The 20,152-nt window shown below is 44.8% G+C and overlaps 1 protein-coding gene across 1 annotated transcript in view; it reads right to left on the reverse strand.

The window, feature by feature from the left end:
* Positions 1 to 20,152, reverse strand: part of abca2 (ATP-binding cassette, sub-family A (ABC1), member 2) — a 191,309-nt gene that overhangs the window by 35,539 nt on the left and 135,618 nt on the right. Inside the window, exons 30-37 of the mRNA XM_079250795.1 lie at positions 4,442 to 4,655; positions 3,647 to 3,752; positions 3,463 to 3,574; positions 3,325 to 3,385; positions 3,019 to 3,193; positions 2,824 to 2,939; positions 2,513 to 2,660; positions 1,954 to 2,077 (exon numbers count right to left, since the gene is read on the reverse strand). Of these exons, the coding sequence (XP_079106921.1) occupies positions 1,954 to 2,077; positions 2,513 to 2,660; positions 2,824 to 2,939; positions 3,019 to 3,193; positions 3,325 to 3,385; positions 3,463 to 3,574; positions 3,647 to 3,752; positions 4,442 to 4,655 (1,056 nt within the window). The remainder of the gene's footprint in view (positions 1 to 1,953; positions 2,078 to 2,512; positions 2,661 to 2,823; positions 2,940 to 3,018; positions 3,194 to 3,324; positions 3,386 to 3,462; positions 3,575 to 3,646; positions 3,753 to 4,441; positions 4,656 to 20,152) is intronic.

Consider the following 20,152-nt stretch of genomic DNA (forward strand, 5'->3'; position numbering starts at 1 on the left):
TCTGTCTCAGAGTGATGCAGAAAAACTGGTTCACGCTTTTGTTACTTCGAGACTAGATTACTGTAACTCTCTATTACTGGGCTGTCCTAAATATGCCCTGAAAAGCCTTCAGCTGATCCAGAATTCTGCAGCCAGAGTCCTGACCAGAACCAGCAGGAGAGATCATATTTCTCCAGTTTTAGCCTCTCTTCATTGGCTGCCTGTTGAATCTAGAATAGAATTTAAAATCCTTCTCCTTACATATAAAGCCCTCCACAACCAGGCACCACTATATATCAAAGACCTCATTGTTCCTTATATACCAAGCAGAGTACTTTGTTCGCAGACTGCAGGCTTACTTGTGGTTCCTAGAGTCTCAAAGAGCCGAGCAGGAGGCAGAGCCTTTGGTTATCAGGCCCCTCTCTTATGGAATAAGCTCCCAGTTAGTGTTAGGGAAGCAGACACCCTCCCCACCTTTAAGACTAGGCTGAAGACTTATCTTTTTGATAAGTCCTATAGCTAGGGATGGTTAGCATCCCTTAGTTATGCTGCTATAGGTTTAGACTGCTGAGGGACATTTCCTGATACACTGAGCTTCTTTCTTTTTCTCTTTATCTCTTTCTTTTACCCCCCCCCATAACAGTGTTGCATCATTAACATGTATGTCTCCTGTCTCAGCAGGTCTCCCTGGCCGGGAGTAGCAGTTCCTGTTGTCTGTTGTCTTTCTGTCCTCTTCCCCCCACACAGCAGAGGCAGATGGCTGCCTGTCCTGAGCCGGGTTCTGCCGGAGGTTTCCTTCCTGTTAAAAGGGAGTTTTTTCCTTCCCACTGTCGCCAGTGTGCTTGCTCAGGATGGGAGATTGAGTTGGACTCAACTCAATCTGTTGGTTTCCTTATATAGGCTGTTATGAATTGGCCTTCATTATGTTTTCCCCTCTGTCTGTAAAGCGTCTTGAGATGGCATTGCCGTGATTTGACGCTATATAAATAAAGTTGAATTAATTTGAATTGAATTAAAGTCTCTTTAATCATCTAATCATCTCTTTTGTGTGTGTTCAAGGTGACATGATTGTTCTGCAGCATCTCACAAAAAGACTGACCAGTTCTCAGATTTTTGTCCATCCCCACAACAGCAGAGTATTTCGGCCAATGCCAAGAGTTGGATTAGAGGTCTGAGGTATACAGTGTGAATAGAAATGTTGAGAGTGCAGTCCATGTGATGTTCCAGTGCTGCTGACCTCCATCTCAGACACACAACCTTTCAGTCTCACAAACTGGGGTCTGTTTGTGAGGTAGTCATAGATCCAGGTGGTTGTGGAGGTATCCACCTGGAATTTATGGAGCTTCTCACATAACAAAGCAGGCTGAATGGTATTAAAAGCACTGAGAAATGAAAGAACATGACCCTCAGAGTGCTGCCTGAATGGTTCAGTTCTCTCTGAACCCAAGCCTGTTACGATAAGCAAACTGAATTGGGTTCTGAAAGGTGTTGACATACTTATTTAGGTAACAGTCTCTCAAAGACTTTCATGGAGTGATATATAAGGACAAGTGGCCTGCAGCCTTGGTTCAGAAGCTCAGCACAGACACATGAGAGTCTGGGATGTGTTCAACGTCTTGGTGAAACACAATACTGTATTGCATGTATTTTTTTAAACTTGAAGAACATATTTTCCATGACCACGTGATGTTCTTCCCACATGCTTATTTAAGAAGTGAGAGTTTGTTTCAGCTGCAGCTCATTATTTAATCCTAAATGATGCAGGGAGCAGCCACTCATTTCTAACCAGTATTTGTATTATTTCATAACATTCCACATCACATTGCTTAATGTTATCTGCTTCAACCCAACTTGCAGAATTATTCTCGTTCTAATGGAGAGTTCATTATATGCTGCATTCACAAGCACACGGACATATGAGGTTTACCAGGCTAAGATCAATTGGTATTTGGCCCAATGTTGTGCGACCAGTACCTATTTTGGCGTAGTATTCATTGATGTACTCGTTGTAAGCCATCTCCATCAGGCCATGGCCCAGGTTGTAATTAGGGAAGATGAGGAAACAGGACTTCAAGTAGCTGTTGACCTTTTTGAGATCCTGAAAAAGAATAAACATGTCAAGAAATAAATAAAGACATAGTCCAGGATCATATCGGCTGCAGTATGGTGGCAAACTGAGTAATCTACTCCAACTATGTGGTCAGTTTATTTTCTTATTTGCTATGTACCACACCCAGATGAACAACACAGCTCATCTCTTAAAGGTGGAGTATGTAAAATTTTCAATATTTAAAAAAAAACAAAAAACGAATAAAATAACTACAATCATAATTACATAGTTTTTTTGAACATGTAGGTTCCAGTCTGTCCATATTTGATGCGTTATTAAATTACAAGTTTAATTCATGACAAATGACAAAAAACACTTCTTTTTTTTTTTACTGGTAGGCAAACATTTAAGAAGGGTCTTTGTCATTAATTGTGAGTAATTATCTCCTCATATTATCTGGTGTTGGGGTTAGAGTGTAAACACCTTGTCATGTTCAAAGAGCTGCAGGAGGAAAGTGGCCACGGTCGCAGTGATGCCGATGAAGAGGTTGATGACTATGAGGAAGACATAGGCTGTACTGGGAACCTCAAACCAGAAAGATGCAGGGTACATGATGGGAGTGATGGACCACCTGGAAGGAAAGGTTTGGACAGATGCAAACTACATTTAGGTCAGTGAACAAAATAAAACAAAAACAGTTGATAAAAATCAGTCTGACCTGATCAATCAGCAGGCTGCTGTAAAGTAAACAACATGGCAGAAAGGTAAATGTGGCTGTCAAAGTGAATTCTCACCCATAGAGAAGAAAGAGGGAGAGGACAGCAGGGAAGTTGGTTGTAGAGGTGTAGGCCGGCAGGTCAAACACAAACAGGATGATGATGCAGCATGTGGCGGGTACCAGGTAGTTCAGCTGAGGCAACACAACTCAATCAGACTAGACACATCAACAGAGACGTTCATGTTAAGCAGTCCAACTATATCCTCCTCACCATGTCCCAGATATAGTTGGCCAGCCAGTAGATGACGGGGTCGCAGCCACTGACAAACTGCAGGTGTTTGGCCTTTGTTGATTTCTCTGCCACCAGGAAAACTACAAAGCTGGCTGGCACGAAGGACATGGCCACGATGATGAAGATGGCGATGACCACATCAGTGCCCTGGAGTCTGAAGATGCAGCAGAGAGGAGATGGTTTTACAGGATGTTCCTGTGACAGCTCATCTTACAAAGTGCTTTCTGTTTCTTTTTAAATCCGTCTCTAGATAAAATGTGGTTAATAGGTTACTGAGGAACTCACAGGTAGTCCAGAGAGAGGCTGGCACTGGTCCGATTCATCGGGTGGTTTGTCAGCGTGATGCCTATAAACAAAAACAAACAGGACCGAGTTGGAAAGAAGGAAAAACCAGAAATCCAGAAGAAGTCAGCTGGTGTGTACCATAAGCAGCAGGGTTTCCCTTAGATGAAGGTAGGTTGGCACGCAGAATGGCGTTGTTCAGGACGTTCAGATACACAGGCATGCTGTGGTAGCCTTTGTTGTTGTACAGAACCTGGGAACAGAGTGGATTTCTAAAATGTATGTTTTACAGCAGCTGTTCAGTTCAGACTTCAACCCATCTTACCTGAGCTGCTCTGCGAACAGCAATCTTCCGCACCATTGGAGGGATTTTTCTGCCAAAGGATGCAGGAACTGATTTCTGGATGTTTCCCACAGTTAAACCACCATATCTGTTACAAATTAAATATAAGAAAAATGGCAGCACAATTAAGAGTTTCTGTCTGATTTATGACACAAGAAATGAAATGGACTGTTAGCAAATCCTCTCCATGATTGCCTGCCTCCTGTCTGAAAGACTTTCCCAAAGTTCACAACAGCAGAGGCAGTATGTACAATCTGCTCTCAAAAGAAAGGTGAGATGTGAGATTACTAAAGAAGCATCAAAATAAAGACATGTATTACACAGTAAATTCACCTGGAACACAGTAGAACAATAAAACCAAACCATTTTCGGTGAAAGCAGCCTCATCTAGGAATTTTGTCCTGGGAATTGGTAAAGTAATCCTAAGGAGTTAGTAAAGAAGTACTACGAATGAGTTGGTTATCTGTTTAAAACACCATCTAAAGGAGATTAAATGAGTTTTATTGTTTTACAGGATTCCAGGTGTTTAATAGTGGTGCTAGCAGGTAAATGTCTAATGTCTAGGTAATGGTCAACTGACTATAAATATATATAAATGACCATGTTTCATTTGTTAGACAGGCTGTGACTAAATACTATCCATCATTGTCTTTCATGCGAAACAGGGTTTGCACCAGTGTGTATGTGGAAGAGACGTTCCATCTACGCTCAGACTGAATGTTCTAACAGTAAACAACATGAAGATTAAATGTGCCTTCCAAGCTTTTTCTTTCCCACCTGTGCAGTCTTAATCTGTCCGATGTGAAGAGCAGATATTCAGATACATTCCTGCCTGTGATGTCTACCAAGATGTCCCCTGTGACCACCTTCATCAGTGGTGGATGTCCTCCTACACCACTGGGGCAGGAGAAGCCTGTACCCTGCATGGAACAGACGCACCGCACCGGCTCGTGGACGGACAAAGGAAGGGTTGGAGGAGACGTAACAGGTTCTGAGAAAACACAACACAGATAATGTTATCCTGCACTTGCATTCATAGACACATTCAGCAACATCCAGATGCAACAACACAGAGCTGGAAAGAAAGACAATGTATCATGTAATGAATTTTCATGTCACATGGATCACGTTATTAACCATGTCACAGCCAGCGTTATTATTTTGAATTTTTTTCTATATCAGACCACATCAGTACATAACAAATGAAAAAACAGGGCTGTCATAGTACAGCTGGAACGTATGAATCAAGTTTTTCACTTTAATCATTAAAAAAATTTAAATTTTAATTAAAGAAAAAACGGTACTGTTTTAAAGGAGCCATCACCCGGAAATGGCACTTTTTCCAAGTTAAAACGTGCGTGGGTGGAAGTGCTAACATCCCCGGAAGCCTTTCTGTTGAAGACGGACGGGTTTTTACGTCTGGACGCTTTGTTTGCAGCAAAACTTTCCACAAGGCTGAAGTCTTGCAAACGCATTTTTTTTTTTTTTAAATTTCAGAGCTATTTGCATTAACCAGCCCCTTTTCCAGCATAAATACACCTGCTGGATCTGCCTCAGTTGCTATTAGCAACAAGCTGTGTGAAGATGTGCGAGCAGCGATCATGTCCACTGCTCGGTTGTCTGTTAGCAAAACCAACATCGGGGTTTTTTCTCTCCCTTCATCAGCGGACCAAACTACCAGGGACAGATGGATTACATTATTTTTTGCTGATAATGCAACTGCATCTCTGCCGGCTGCAGCCTGTTTGTGCCAAACATGTTGCTTTTCCACGCCTGCTACCACACAGTAAGTACAGTATTCATGATGTATGTAGCTTGCTCTCCCCAACATGACATGGCAGCTGTAATAATCATAATAATTTAACCATCATGTAGTCTGATATTGATATTACTCATTCTAGATTGCGCCATCTGTTGGCAGCAGATTGTAGCAGCTCTGACTTGCTATCTTGATTTTTTTTTTAAAGTACAAACTCTTTTTGCATAGATATTACCTTAATTTAGTTTTTTGTTTCCCTGAGGATCTCGTGCCGGTTCGGAGGGTGTGCTGCAAGGAAGATTTTTCTGCATATTTTTGCTCTTTCAAGACTTGTTATGAGTCTCCATGGCAACAAAAGGCTTGTTTACAATCTGGATCAACTGATTAACCTCTCCCAAATCAGGATTATCAGTGAAACAACCAGCATCTGGCATGAAAAGTTAAGTGGGGCACAACCCATAGTGGCTCTCTTGTGGGGTGCACTGCATACATACATTACATGATCAGTCATGAACAAGTAATATAAAACAAAACAACCTACACACCTAAAATGCTGTTTTATATCCATGCAATTCAATAATACAACTTTTTTATGTATAGCATTACAAATAAAGGGTCACCAGTGTTGTTCATTTCTAGAATAAAAAGGATGCCCGTCCATCTTTTATGTGGGCAAACTTGTCAATAACCCTTTGGTCAAAGTCCAGTAATCCATGGATAAATTCATTTTCAATAGACAGCATAGCATATAGTGCGTTTAACCTCTGTTGCCCCATTGTGTTTCTTGTAAATGTCTTGATCCTTTTCAGTGTTGAACAGTTTCTTTCTGACTCAGATGTGGTCATTGGTGTTGTGATAATCATTTTGAGCAGGGACACTGTCTCAGACAAGGCATCCTGTAGGTTATTGTCATAAATCAACTGCAGCAGAGAAAGGGTATTTCTTGCATGCAACTCTGAGTGACTGTACAGTGACTTCAGTTTCAAGCTTAACTTTATTTCCAACTGGCCATATCTTGGACATGATTTGCTGAAATGACTAAAGAGTGTGCAGTCCACAAGCTGTGCTGCTATATGTGCTGGGCAACACTTTCGTTTTTGCAAAGTGTTGTAAAGAATATCCACTTCTGGCATCAGCTGGTAGAAAAACTGTAAAAACTGTAAAAATGTCTCATCCTCCAGGTGCAAGACCATCTGCCTCACAAATAGTAGCACTGTCCCATCCAGGTTCTGTTCGGATTTTATCCAGACACTTCTTATTATCCACAAGGTTCTCCAAACAGCATTTACTGTTCCGCTTTTGAAATTCCACCGAGTGGCCGGTGGCCTTGGGATGATCCGATGTCTCTGATAGAGCAGCGGTTCGTTTTGGCGAGTTGGAGAAAAATGTAGAAAAGGCTGACAAATCAGTAAAAAATACTTTTAGATCAGAGATCCTTGCAGAGCACACCTGCTGCAGAGTCAGATTTAACTGGTGTGCGTAACAATGCACAAATTCTGCATTTGGGTTCACCTCCTGGATCCGGGTCTGAACTCCACGGATGTGCCCACTCATGACTGCCGCACCATCATATGATTGCGCAATTAATTTTTCTTTCAATTTTAAAGGCTCGATGGCTTCTTTTATTGCACTAGCAAGACCAGGCGCCGTTTTATCTTTCACCTCAATGAACTTCCAAAACCTCTCTTTCACAGTAGTTCCAGTCATGTAGCGCAGTCCAACCATCTGCCATTTACAGGAGACGTCTGTTGTTTCATCTGCTTGAACTGCGATGAAAGGAGCTTCAGACCCCTGCTTCATAACTTCCTCTGGATATGCATTAAACATACACTCCAGAAGTTCATTTTGAATTATTGCAGAGGTCCCTTTGACGTACGGCTGCGATTCATGATGTCGTCTGAGTCTGGAGTCACCCTCACACATTGTCTCGATGCTCCTGAAAACACCAGGGTTCACTGAATCTGCAGATTCATCACGGCCCCGTAAGGCAATTTCACATTTACCACAAAGTTTTAGGCTTGTGATAATTCTCCCAAGCACATACCCGTTTTCTTCAGTTTGTTGATTAAGTAGTTCAATGGAACGTCTGTGGGCGGAATTTATTTGAGATGCAATGTTAGCGCTGCCAAGCGAGCCCAGTTTAAGAGCATTTTCACCATGTGAGCCACTGCTCTCCTGCTTAGCAAGATGTTCCGAAAGATGTTTTAAATCTTTGAATCCAGATGTAGTCCATGTAGTATCTCCTCCAAAGAGCAAGCAAGGAAAGCAGAACAGTGATTTTTTTACCACACTTGCTGTTAGCCATGTTTTCCTCTTGAACCATTCGGAGTTGAAGGAACGGGTCTTGTCCCGCTTGAACAACACAGCGGAAAGCTAAAGGGTGGTGGAATTGCAGTGGTGGTTAACCAGCGTTGGTGTCATCCTGGACATGTTACTGTCAAGGAGAAGATATGCACAAGGGACATGGAACTGTTAGCTGTGAGCTTCCGTCCATATTATTTACCCAGAGAGTTTACCTGTGTTATTCTGGTAGCGGTTTATATAATACCTGGTACCGCACCAGACACAGCCTGTGACGTCATCAGCTCCGTCGTTGCTCGGCTACAAACACAGCATCCAAACTCATTCATGGCGATCTCCGGAGACTTCAACAACGTCTCCCTCTCTGCAACTCTACCAACATTCCAGCAGTTTGTCAGCTGCTCCACCAGACAAAATAAGATGTTGGACTTATTTTATGCAAATATGAATAATGGATCCAGTTGTTCTGCCCTGCCTCCTTTAGGAAGATCTGACCATAATCTGGTTCTTCTCACCTCCACCTACAAGCCCATCGTTCAGCAGCAACCAGTCATCACAAAGACTATCAACATCTGGTCTGCTGAAGCTGAAGATGCTCTTAGAGGAGGCTTTGAGGCTACAGACTGGAACGTCCTCTGTGAACCTCATGGAGACGACATCAACGCCATGACTGAGTGTGTGACAGATTACATAAACTTCTGTGTGGACAGCATCGTCCCAACAAGAACAGTGAGGTGCTTCCCCAATAACAAACCCTGGATCACCAGTGACCTGAAAAAGCTGCTGAACATCAAAAAGAAAGCCTTCAGGGATGGAGACAGGGAGTTATTGAGGGCAACACAAAAACAACTTAAAACAACAACTAAGAAGTGCAAGGAGGACTACAGGAAGAAGTTAGAAAGTCAGCTCCAGCAGAATAACCTGAGGGATGTGTGGTCTGGAATGAAGAAGATCACCGGCTTCAAGTTAAAGGGGGACCAGCCTGATGGAGGTCTGGACAGAGCTAATGAGCTGAACATATTCTTCAACAGGTTCAGTTCACCCCCTACCTCCAGCCCAACAGACCACACACCCTCCATAAGCCCACTGCTTTCCTGTCACGCCTCCAATCTGTCACCCTGCAGCTCAGTCATGGACCAGAACACAGCTTCATCTCCCTCCACATCAGGACATCCTGAGACCTCCACCTTGTTTGTCTCCTGCAATCAGGTTATGAAGCAACTTGAGAAACTGAACCAGAACAAGGCTGCAGGTCCAGATGGTGTCAGTCCCAGAGTTCTCAAGACCTGCTCAGAACAACTATGTCCGATTCTCCAGCACCTTTTCAACACCAGTCTGAGACAAAATAGAGTCCCAGTGCTGTGGAAAACCTCCTGCCTTGTTCCAGTGCCTAAAAAAACACAACCAGCTGAACCAAGTGACTACAGACCAGTTGCCCTGACATCTCACATCATGAAAGTCCTGGAGAGACTCTTACTGGCTCACCTCAACAAGCAAGTAAACACCTTTCAGGACCCATTCCAGTTTGCATATCGTAATGGACTTGGGGTTGAAGATGCCATCATATACCTGCTCCAGAGAGCACACTCTCATCTGGACCATTCAGGCAGCACTCTGAGGGTCATGTTCTTTCATTTCTCAGTGCTTTTAATACCATTCAGCCTGCTTTGTTATGTGAGAAGCTCCATAAATTCCAGGTGGATACCTCCACAACCACCTGGATCTATGACTACCTCACAAACAGACCCCAGTTTGTGAGACTGAAAGGTTGTGTGTCTGAGATGGAGGTCAGCAGCACTGGTGCACCACAAGGAACTGTACTCTGGCCATTCCTCTTCACTCTGTACACCTCAGACTTCCAGTACAACTCTGAGTCCTGTCATCTGCAGAAATACTCTGATGACTCTGCAGTTGTGGGGTGTATCAGGGATGGACAAGAAGCAGAGTACAGAGAACTGGTCAGTCAGCTTGTTAAATGGTGCGGTGACAATCATCTCATATTAAATAGCAGCAAAACAAAAGAGATGATTGTTGACTTCAGGAGGAAGAAGAATAAACAAAGCACTGTTTCCATCCTGGGAAAGGAGGTGGAGGTGGTGGAGGAATACAAGTATCTTGGAGTTCAGCTGGACAACAAACTGGACTGGAAATGCAACACTGACTACATCTACAAGAAAGGTCAGAGCAGACTGTACTTCTTAAGGAAGCTGAGATGGTTTAACGTCTGCACCAAGATGTTGCATATCTTCTATAAGTCTGTTGTGGAGAGTGCAGTCAGCTTTGCAGCATCTGCTGGGGTAGTAGCATCAGAACCAGAGACTTGAAGAGAATCAACAAACTGATCCAGAAAGCTGCTTCTGTGCTTGGAGTAACTCTGGAGCCGCTGGAGCTGATTGTCCAAAGAAGAATGCTGCACAAGCTGATGAAGATGATGGAGGATTCTTCACACCCTCTCCACAACACAGTGATGAAACAACAAAGTGTGTTCAGTGAGAGGCTTCTTCAGGTCCGATGTAAGACTGAAAGATACAGAAGATCATTCCTGCCAGCAGCCATCAGCCTCCGGAACAAGACCTCCTCTAGTTATTATTATTATATATTACAATATTTCCCTTTGGGGATAAATAAAGTATTTTTCATTTAAATTTCCTTTCATTTGTAGGTCACTTTGGATAAAAGTGACTGTAGAATAGAATATGCATCAGTCACCCAATTAAAATAATGCACAAATTATAATCATCTGTAAAGATCATATTAACAAGGCATAAAACAACAAATGATTCAAACAGCATCACATAAAGCTTCCATGGTGTCATGTCTATGTATCCTGACATCACATGTTCTATAAGCCATATAAGTAAGCATTGACCCATGTATAGCATCAAAAGAGTTTACCAAATTCCCAGATTAATGTGTGAACTGGTTTTGTCCCAAACACAAACCAGTTTACCACGTTCCCAGACTAACGTGTGAACTGGTTTGTGTTCCGAGTGTGGTAGAGTGGTAAGGTCTTAAAAATAACTTAACAAAAGGTAAAATGAGAAAGTTAACTTTTATTTCATACTAATGCCAGACAACGCCACCTGGGGCACAGGGCTCCAGGAAATAAATGCTTATTCCTGTTTATTAAGAAGAGACGTGAGGAGTTTAAACTTTTTATTAAACACAAAAAATGAAGGCTAAAATCAGCAGGGTATAAAACCTACTGGTAAGACCTATTTAAAAGCAAATAACTATATAAACTAAAGAAACCAGGCCAGCTGGGACCACCTCCTCTAGTTATTATTATATACTATAATATTTCCCTTTGGGGATTAATAAAGCATTTTTCATTTATTTCATTCATTTCATTTCACCTATTAGATATCAGCAGGGAGGATATGGATTAGTTTTGTCTTTTTTTAAGTGATGTTCTACTGCCTTTTTATTTCCATCATTGGATTTATTCACCGAACTAGAATGCAAAATTTTTTATTTCTGACATCTTCACGTCATGTTTGTAAAACGGGAGCTATGCTTAATATCTGCAGCTGCAGCCTCTGTGGATGTGGAGGTCTGACTCTTAGTATGATGGATCTGAAAGTTATGTTTTATTTTATCTACATGCAGTGAAGACCCCTCCCTGAGCCGTCACCTTATTGTGGTGGAGGGGTTTGTGCGTCCCGAAGATCCTAGCAGCTATGTTGTCGGGGGCTTTATGCCCCTGGTAGGGTCACCCATGGCAAACAGGTGTCTAGGGGAGGGACCAGACCAAGCACGGCTCATCGACCTCTATGATGACGACCAACCTGGGCATGAATGTTCCCTTGCCCGGACACGGGTTACCGGGACCCCCCTCTGGAGCCAGGCCTGGAGGTGGGGTACGAGAGCGAGCGTCTGGTGGCCGGGCCTTCGCCCATGAGTCCCGGTCGGGCTCAGCCTGAAAGGGTTACATGGGCCCCACCTCCCGTGGGCTCACCATCTGCGGGAGGAGCCGTAGGGGTCGGGTGCAATGTGAGCTGGGCGGCAGCAAGAGGCGGGGACCCTGGCGGTCCGATCCCCGGCTGCAGAAGCTGGCTCTAGGGACGTGGAACGTCACCTCTCTGGTGGGGAAGGAGCCTGAGCTTGTGCGCGAGGTTGAGCGGTTCCGACTAGATATAGTTGGACTCACCTCGACGCATGGCTTGGGCTCTGGAACCAGAACCCTCGAGAGGGGCTGGACTTTCTTCCACTCTGGAGTTGCTCATGGTGAGAGGCGCCGAGCAGGTGTGGGCATTCTCATCAGCCCCCAGCTTGGTGCCTGCACATTGGGGTTTACCCCGGTGGATGAAAGGGTAGTTTCCCTCCGCCTCCGGGTGGGGGGACGGGTCCTGACTGTTGTCTGTGCTTATGCACCGAACAGCAGTTCAGAGTACCCACCCTTTCTGGAGTCCTTGGAGGGAGTGCTGGAGGCTGCTCCTTCTGGGGACTCCATTGTTCTGCTGGGGGACTTCAATGCTCACGTAGGCAATGACAGTGAGACCTGGAGGGGAGTGATTGGGAGGCATGGTCCCCCCCCTCTGAACCCAAATGGTGTTTTGTTATTGGACTTCTGTGCTCGTCATGGATTGTCCATAACAAACACCATGTTCCAACATAAGAGTGTCCATATGTACACCTGGCATCAGGATTCCCTGGGCCGCAGTTCCATGATGGATTTTGTAGTCGTATCGTCGGACCTGCAGCCACATGCCTTGGACACTCGGGTGAAGAGGGGGGGCGGAGCTTCAACTGATCACCACCTGGTGGTGAGTTGGCTCAGGTGGTGGGGGAGGAGGCCGGTCAGATCTGGCAGGCCCAAACGTGTTGTGAGGGTCTGCTGAGTCCCCCGTCAGAGCGAGCTTCAACTCCCACCTTCAGCAGAGCTTCAACCATGTCCCGAGTGAGGCAGGGGACATTGAGTCCGAATGGGCTGTGTTCCGTGCCTCTATTGATGAGGCGGCCAGCCGGAGCTGTGGCTGTAAGGTCGTTGGTGCCTGTCGTGGCAGTAATCCAAGGACTCGTTGGTGGACACCAGCAGTGAGGGATGCCGTCAAGCTGAAGAAGGAGTCCTATCGGGCCTTCTTGGCCTGTGGGACTCTGGAGGCAGCTGATGGGTACCGGCGGGCTAAGCGGCATGCGGCTTCGGCTGTTGCCGAGGCAAAAACTCGGGCATGGGAGGAGTTTGGCGAGGCCATGGAGAAAGACTTCCGGACGGCTTCGAGGAGATTCTGGTCCACCATCCGGCGGCTCAGGAGGGGGAAACAGTGCTCCGTCAACACTGTGTACAGTGGAGATGGGGAGCTGCTGACCTCAACTCGGGACATTGTGGGTCGGTGGAAGGAATACTTCGAAGACCTCCTCAATCCTACCAACACGTCTTCCGATGAGGAAGCAGAGCTGGCGGACTCAGGGGTGGACTCTCCTATCTCTGGGGCTGAAGTCGCTGAGGTGGTCAAAAAGCTCCTTGGTGGCAAGGCCCCGGGGGTGGATGAGATCCGCCCGGAGTTCCTTAAGGCTCTGGATGCTGTGGGGCTGTCCTGGCTGACACGTCTCTGCAGCATCGCTTGGACATTGGGGGCAGTACCGCTGGATTGGCAGACTGGGGTGGTGGTCCCCCTTTTTAAGAAGGGTGACCGGAGGGTGTGTTCCAATTACAGGGGAATCACACTCCTCAGCCTCCCTGGTAAGGTCTATTCAGGGGTCCTGGAGAGGAGGGTCCGCCGGATAGTCGAATCTTGGATTGAGGAGGAGCAGTGTGGTTTTCGTCCTGGTCGCAGAAGAGTGGACCAGCTCTATACCCTCTTTGGGTTCCTGGAGGGGGCATGGGAGTTTGCCCAACCAGTCTACATGTGCTTTGTGGACCTGGAGAAGGCATTCGACCGTGTCCCCCGGGGGCTCCTGTGGGGGGTACTCTGGGAGTATGGGGTACCGGACCCCCTTGTACGGGCTGTCCGGTCCCTGTACGACAGGTGTCAGAGCTTGGTCCGCATTGCCGGTAGTAAGTTGGATTCGTTTCCGGTTAGGGTTGGACTCCGCCAAGGCTGCCCTTTATCACCGATTCTGTTCATAACTTATATGGACAGAATTTCTAGGTGCAGCCGAGGTGTTGAGGGGATCCGACTTGGTGGCCTCAGGATTGGGTCTCTGCTTTTTGCGGATGACGTGGTCCTGTTGGCTTCATCTGGTCGTGATCTCCAGCTCTCACTTGAGCGAATCGCTGCCGAGTGTGAAGCGGCTGGGATGAGAATCAGCACCTCAAAATCTGAGACCATGGTCCTCAGCCGGAATAGGGTGGATTGCCCTCTCCGGGTCGGGAGTGAGGTCCTGCCTCAAGTGGAGAAGTTTAAATATCTCGGGGTCTTGTTCACGAGTGAGGGAAGGATGGAGTGCGAGATCGACAGACAGATCGGTGCGGCGTCTGCAGTAATGCGGACTCTGCGCCGGTCTGTCGTGGTGAAGAAGGAGCTGAGCCAGAAGGCGAAGCTCTCGATTTACCAGTCGATCTTCGTTCCTACCCTCACCTATGGTCATGAGCTGTGGGTCGTGACTGAAAGAACGAGATCTCGTATACAGGTGGCTGAAATGGGTTTCCTCCGCAGGGTGGCCGGGCTCTCCCTTAGAGATAGGGTGGGGAGCTCGGTCATCCGGGAGGAGATCAGAGTAGAGCCGCTGCTCCTCCGCATCGAGAGGAACCAGTTGAGGTGGCTCGGGCATCTGGTCAGGATGCCTCCTGGACGCCTCCCTGGTGAGGTGTTCCAGGCACGTCCCTCTGGGAGGAGACCCCGGGGAAGACCCAGGACATGCTGGAGGGATTATATCTCTCGGCTGGCCTGGGAACGCCTCGGGATCCCCCCGCAGAGTTGGCAAATGTGGCTGGGGAGAGGGAAGTCTGGGCTTCCCTGCTTAGGCTGCTGCCCTTGCGACCCGACCCCGGATAAGCGGCAGAAGATGGATGGATGGATGGATGGCAGTGAAGACACAAAGGTTTGGGGAAATTGTGTCTGTGTATAACTGTGTGAAATAAAATAAGTGTGGTTTTTATTATTCTATGTTAATCTTTCGGTGTGTGAAAACCTGTTTTATTGAATAAGCTTTCCAAAAAAGTGTTGCCTTTGGCACGAAAGTGCTTTATACAGTTTGATTTGATCTATTGGTATTACAATATTTGATAACTCTTAAACTGCAGCTATTTACACCTACAATCTATTTATGTGATGATTTGATATTTTTTTAACTTGTATTTGCAGATTTTAGTCCAGCACATCTCACGCCATGCGCAGCACCAGCGGTCTACTGATGTCTAAAAGTTGATGTTGGAGCAGACTGACCCTACAATGCAGGCAACAACTGGAACACAGCTTCATCAAGGACTTTCCACCCTCTCTTCAGAAATACAGGTTTGTCGTTTGATTAATTTTATATACAGAAAATGATAATTAATCAAACACATACATTATTAATGGAAGCTAAGAGGCACTTTTATTGCTTGTTCTGATGTCAGTATCTGGTTCTGTGCAGAAAAGGAACCCAGACAACAGCAATGAAGGTAACATCTCAGCCAGTCTGCAGGCAGATGATGATGATGATGATGATGATGATGAAGATTGCTGTGGAGGCTCGCTCATCCGGCTCCAGAACCACGAGAGTCCACATAAAACCCAGAAAACTCAGCTACTGTGTTAACAGAATCAATAACTAAGAGTGAAAATTATCATTTTTATTTTATTACATTGAAAATGAGCATTGGTTTTATTTCTGTACACTAATAAAGATATTGTATTTTAAAGAGCTGTATTTTTTTTTACTTCAGCTTTACATTTTACTTTCATAAGTCAGATGCATAAATGTGTATATGGTAAAGTTCTGTATTTACTTTAATTCAATTGCTATTGTCCTAAGTGACTGCAGCAAAGTTACTATTTCTCATATGTAATATGAAATGGCAAGAACATATATAATCACCTTTTACAGTTATTTGCCATTTGATTAGCTTTATTTCGGAATTTTTTGGCATTGAAGAGAAACTTGCCTCTCATTCCCTCCGACAGGTAAATGTACATAATCCTGCTCATAAATGTTTCCTGCATTTTGTAATGAAAAAGCGTTGAAGCAGACTGGTTCCACGCCAGGATGTTGGGTCAGACACGGAGGAGTTTGGACCTGCTTTATCCTTCTGAGGACCGAAGGAAATGAAAAGAGAAATGTTATTTTCTAAGCACAGTAATAATATCTTGCTGTCTATTTCTGTTGGCATGTGCAGCTTAACAAACAATTAGACCAACATAATAGATGGTAAGTGATGCTGGAATATATAAAACACGAGATATTAGCAGGAAGCCTGATCAATGATACAAGATATCTGACTTCATGTTATTTATCTGTACAGTAACACAGCAGCCCACATCAGTGGTTGCATCAACCAGAGATCTGTCATGTTGACATAACGACATTTTTCACATTCCTGACTAAAACGGGAAATATAAATAAGCTGATTAATTTAGAAAAACAAGTGACGGTAAATAAAACCTCAATAAAAGCGCTGCTTTGTGAAACTCCGTGTGGTTAAAATGTGTGTGTGCTTATCTGGGTGCAGACCGGCCGGCAGCTGAACATTGACCGTACCGACCGGTTCAGTCAACATCCGTTTCATTTTTTACATCTGTAACTTTGGATTGTGTTAAAAAGTACATTTATTGTTAAAAAAAAACGGTCCAACACGGAATAAAACTGAGACGTATTAACATGAACGACATGCCTCATTGTCAACATGCTATCTGAACAGGCAAGGCGAGCAGACATTAAAAGTGAGGACTTTACCATTCAGAGACAGATTGTTGTAAACGTGCTCCTTCCACCATCTCGGTATCTTCTCTCTCAGGCTCAGAGTCCGGTTCAGACATAAATGCTGAATTCAGAAAGCTGCTGCTGTCGGGTTAGCTGCTATCACTAGCCGCTAATGTTTTTAGCATGGAGACTACTGGCCTCGCCCCCCTTCCAACTCCGGACTTCCAGCGATCAATTAGCGAGCACCTTATTAACATTATTTTAATCCATATCCAGGTTGGTGAAAATCTTGCATGAATTCTTGCGAGAAAAGTTTTGTTATGAATGAAGGGTCAGAAAAAGCACTTTTTAACATTTTTTTGGTTTAATAAGTTTTGAAACAGTTATTTAAAAACAGTTAGAGGACAGTGGGGACATGAAAAGCCCGGTTATGACTCCTTTAAATTGAAACACAAGTAAATGCATTTTCCTACATATTGATAACAATCAATCACCTGCCCGTTTTTTTAACCACTTGTTTCAATTAAAGGAAAGCTGGAGTCTGTCCCAGCATTTAGTGGGCGAGAGGCAGGGACACCTGGACAGGCCACCAGTCCATCACATAACCACACAGGGAGACAACCATTCACACTCACTCAGGGACATTTCATCCCGCTCTCTACTACAGTCATTTAGCAGACGCTTTTTTTCACACACTCATAACCCAACACTGGGGTTGAGCGTCTTGCCCAAGGGCATTTCGGCACATAGTCAGGGGAAGCCTGGAATCGATCCGTCGCAAGCTGACTGCTCCTGAGCTACAGCCGCCCAAATCATCAATGGTGGAAGCAAACTGGAAAACCCACGAACACACAGGGAGAACATGCAAACTCCACACTGAGAGGCGTCCTACATGCAAAACACTTTAGGGGTTCGCACACTAGTCAAGCTATGGCAGGTGTGTTTGATGACATGCTTCAGATGTGGAGGATCCCAAAAAGTTCTGTTCATGTCATGCTGTGTGATAACGCCAAAAACATGATAAAAGCCATGAGTGATGCTGGACTCCTAAGCTTGCCATGTGCTACACATTCTCAAGCGGCTGTTCATGAAGGCCTTTTGGCAGACAGAAGTGTTTTGGGTGCTGTAGCAGTCGAATGGAAAATATTTGGACATTTTAAACACTCTGCTCTAGCTTACTCCCGCCTGCACAACATTCAGAGGGGCTCAACCAACCAATTAAACGACTCCAGCAGGATGTGCAAACCCGCTGGAATAGCACATTCTACATGCTGCAGGCGCAGAAGAGGGATCTGGGAATATACGGGAAAGAACACAGCTTCCCGACAATCTCACTGCTCACCAGTGGGCACTTTTGGAAAAGACTTTTGTCCTGGCTCCATTTGAGTAGTTGACACAACAACGGAGTTCCTCTGATTCACTGGCACCAGATGGCGTTCCTGCTGTGACTGCTTCTCAGACTGTTAAACAGAAAAATGGACGAGGATCATGAAGATGACCTTAACTGCAGCTGTCTAGAGGCGTCGACACGGAGAAAAACCCACTCCACTGCATCTCTACTTTACATGATCCAAGGTAAAGTGTGCAGATTTTGTTCGCTGAGCATGTGCAAATGTGAATACTTTTTGTTTTCACTGTTTCAGATATAAAGAAGTTTTTTTTCTCTGACATAAGGGGTGGAAGGGCCAAGGAAATGCTGAAGCTGGAGCTGCAGAGGATATCCAAGAGAGGCGGAGGAGGAACATGGAGAGCCACCTCCCAGGAAGACTCGCAAGGCGCAGCCCAGCAGCAGTCTGGACAGTGTGTTTAAAGTAGGGCTGGGCGAAATGACCTTTTAGTAATATCCCGATATTTTTATGGCATGTCACGATATACGATATATATCTTGATATTGACCTTAGCCTTGACCTAATGCTTTGGTGCATACAATCACATCAGATGATTTTGTGTCTATATTAAAACATAATTGTTCATACTGCATTAAGATATGCCGATTTTTAACATTCATGCCAAAAGGATGAAATTGTAACGAAGCAAATTGATCCAAACCGTATTTATTGAACAGTTAAAGCAGTGGCAGAAACATGTCATTTTAAAACAAAATAAAGTGACTTTGCATGATGTAATAAATGCAACGTATGAAAATAGATGCTCTAGGGGGGACTTTTCAAATGATGAGATAAATCTGTGGTACTACGACCTTTTGTGGCGACACTTCTGCAACATACTTTGCATACGACAGTTGTTTGGTCAACATCCTCTCTCCGGTATCAAAACTGTCATGTTTTTGCCACCCTGATCTCCTGGCGCTCATCATTGATTACTCGATCCACCTGCTGGTTTCCTAATTGCCTCTGCTACCTCATTCAGTTCACCTGGTTTCCTTTTCTCTCACTGCCTACTTAAGCTCCCTCCAATCCCTCCTTCTCTGCCAGATAATAATCAGACCTATGTCTAGTTTTGTTCCAGCATTCTACAGATTGGTCCTCAGTTGCCGACCTTCTGCTTCATGCCCCTGGATTACCCTCCTTGCCTTGCCCTCGACGGACACCGCTACCTTTCGGATCTTCTGGTTACCGACCCTGCCTGTCTTTGGATCTCTGAGCCTTGTCTTTGCCTGGATGAGTATTTTGCCATCCTGTTTACCTCCCAGCTGTTGCCTGGTTTCTTCTGCAGACCACTCCCCTGGACTGATCTTCTGTTCATACTCCTCCACCAATAAACTGGTCATTTGTCCAGAACTCCCTGTGTGTGGCTGAATTACGGATCCTCACGGTAACTCATTACACAAAACCACCGCCAGATGATGGATCCTGCACTATTTTTCTTCTATTCTTTTTTTGCCACTGAAACAGTCTATCCCTTTGAAAAATTATTTTGAATACCATTAAAACCACATTGTATAAATCTGCTTTGTCCTGCTTTATTAAATGTTAGATTATCAAATATCAAATTTAGCCAAAGGATTGTTGTGTTTTATGGAATAGCTGCATGTTCAACCCTCCTCCTCTATCTGGGCTTGGGACTGCACAGTGACCCAAAAGAGACACTTTGACAGAGATACGTTTGTTTTTTCTATAATTGTTTTTTTGTTGTTGTTGTTTTTTTTGTTGTTTTTTTTTGTGGCTTGCTTTGGGTTGAACTAGGCTTTGCTTTATGAATATATATTTTTGTATTTTTTAATCGCAGAGTTTAGCGTAGAAATCAGTCTTATAATCCAGGCAGAATGTCCTCGTATCGTCTCCAATAAACGGCTTCAGCCAGCTTTTAATTCAGGATTTGATTCCCACTGCTTTCTGTACTTCTAGAGACATGAGGACCCAGATAAATATGCTTGTGTCACACATGAGGTGAGTAAGTGACAGAGGCTGTGAATGTAATCAAATAGAATGAATTATTTTTGCGTGACGTGAAAAACGTTGTAATTTACGTCCCACTCTGTAATCCAGAGCGGGATCAGTGGTGGATTTGGCTGTTCATTGTGACTGTAGGTGGAGTCGTGCAGGTGTCCTCTCTGCTCCTCTGACTGGCTGCAGCTGCAGCCGGAGCGACTGAGTGCTTTAGGACGGGGAGAGACTCTCCTTCTGACAATAACTTTACAATATGCGCTTTAAAGTCAGTCGCCAAAACACCAGGAAAGTCTC

The sequence above is a fragment of the Telmatherina bonti genome, assembly GCF_933228915.1.
Source record: "Telmatherina bonti genome assembly, chromosome: 13".
Classification (NCBI taxonomy): domain Eukaryota; kingdom Metazoa; phylum Chordata; class Actinopteri; order Atheriniformes; family Telmatherinidae; genus Telmatherina; species Telmatherina bonti.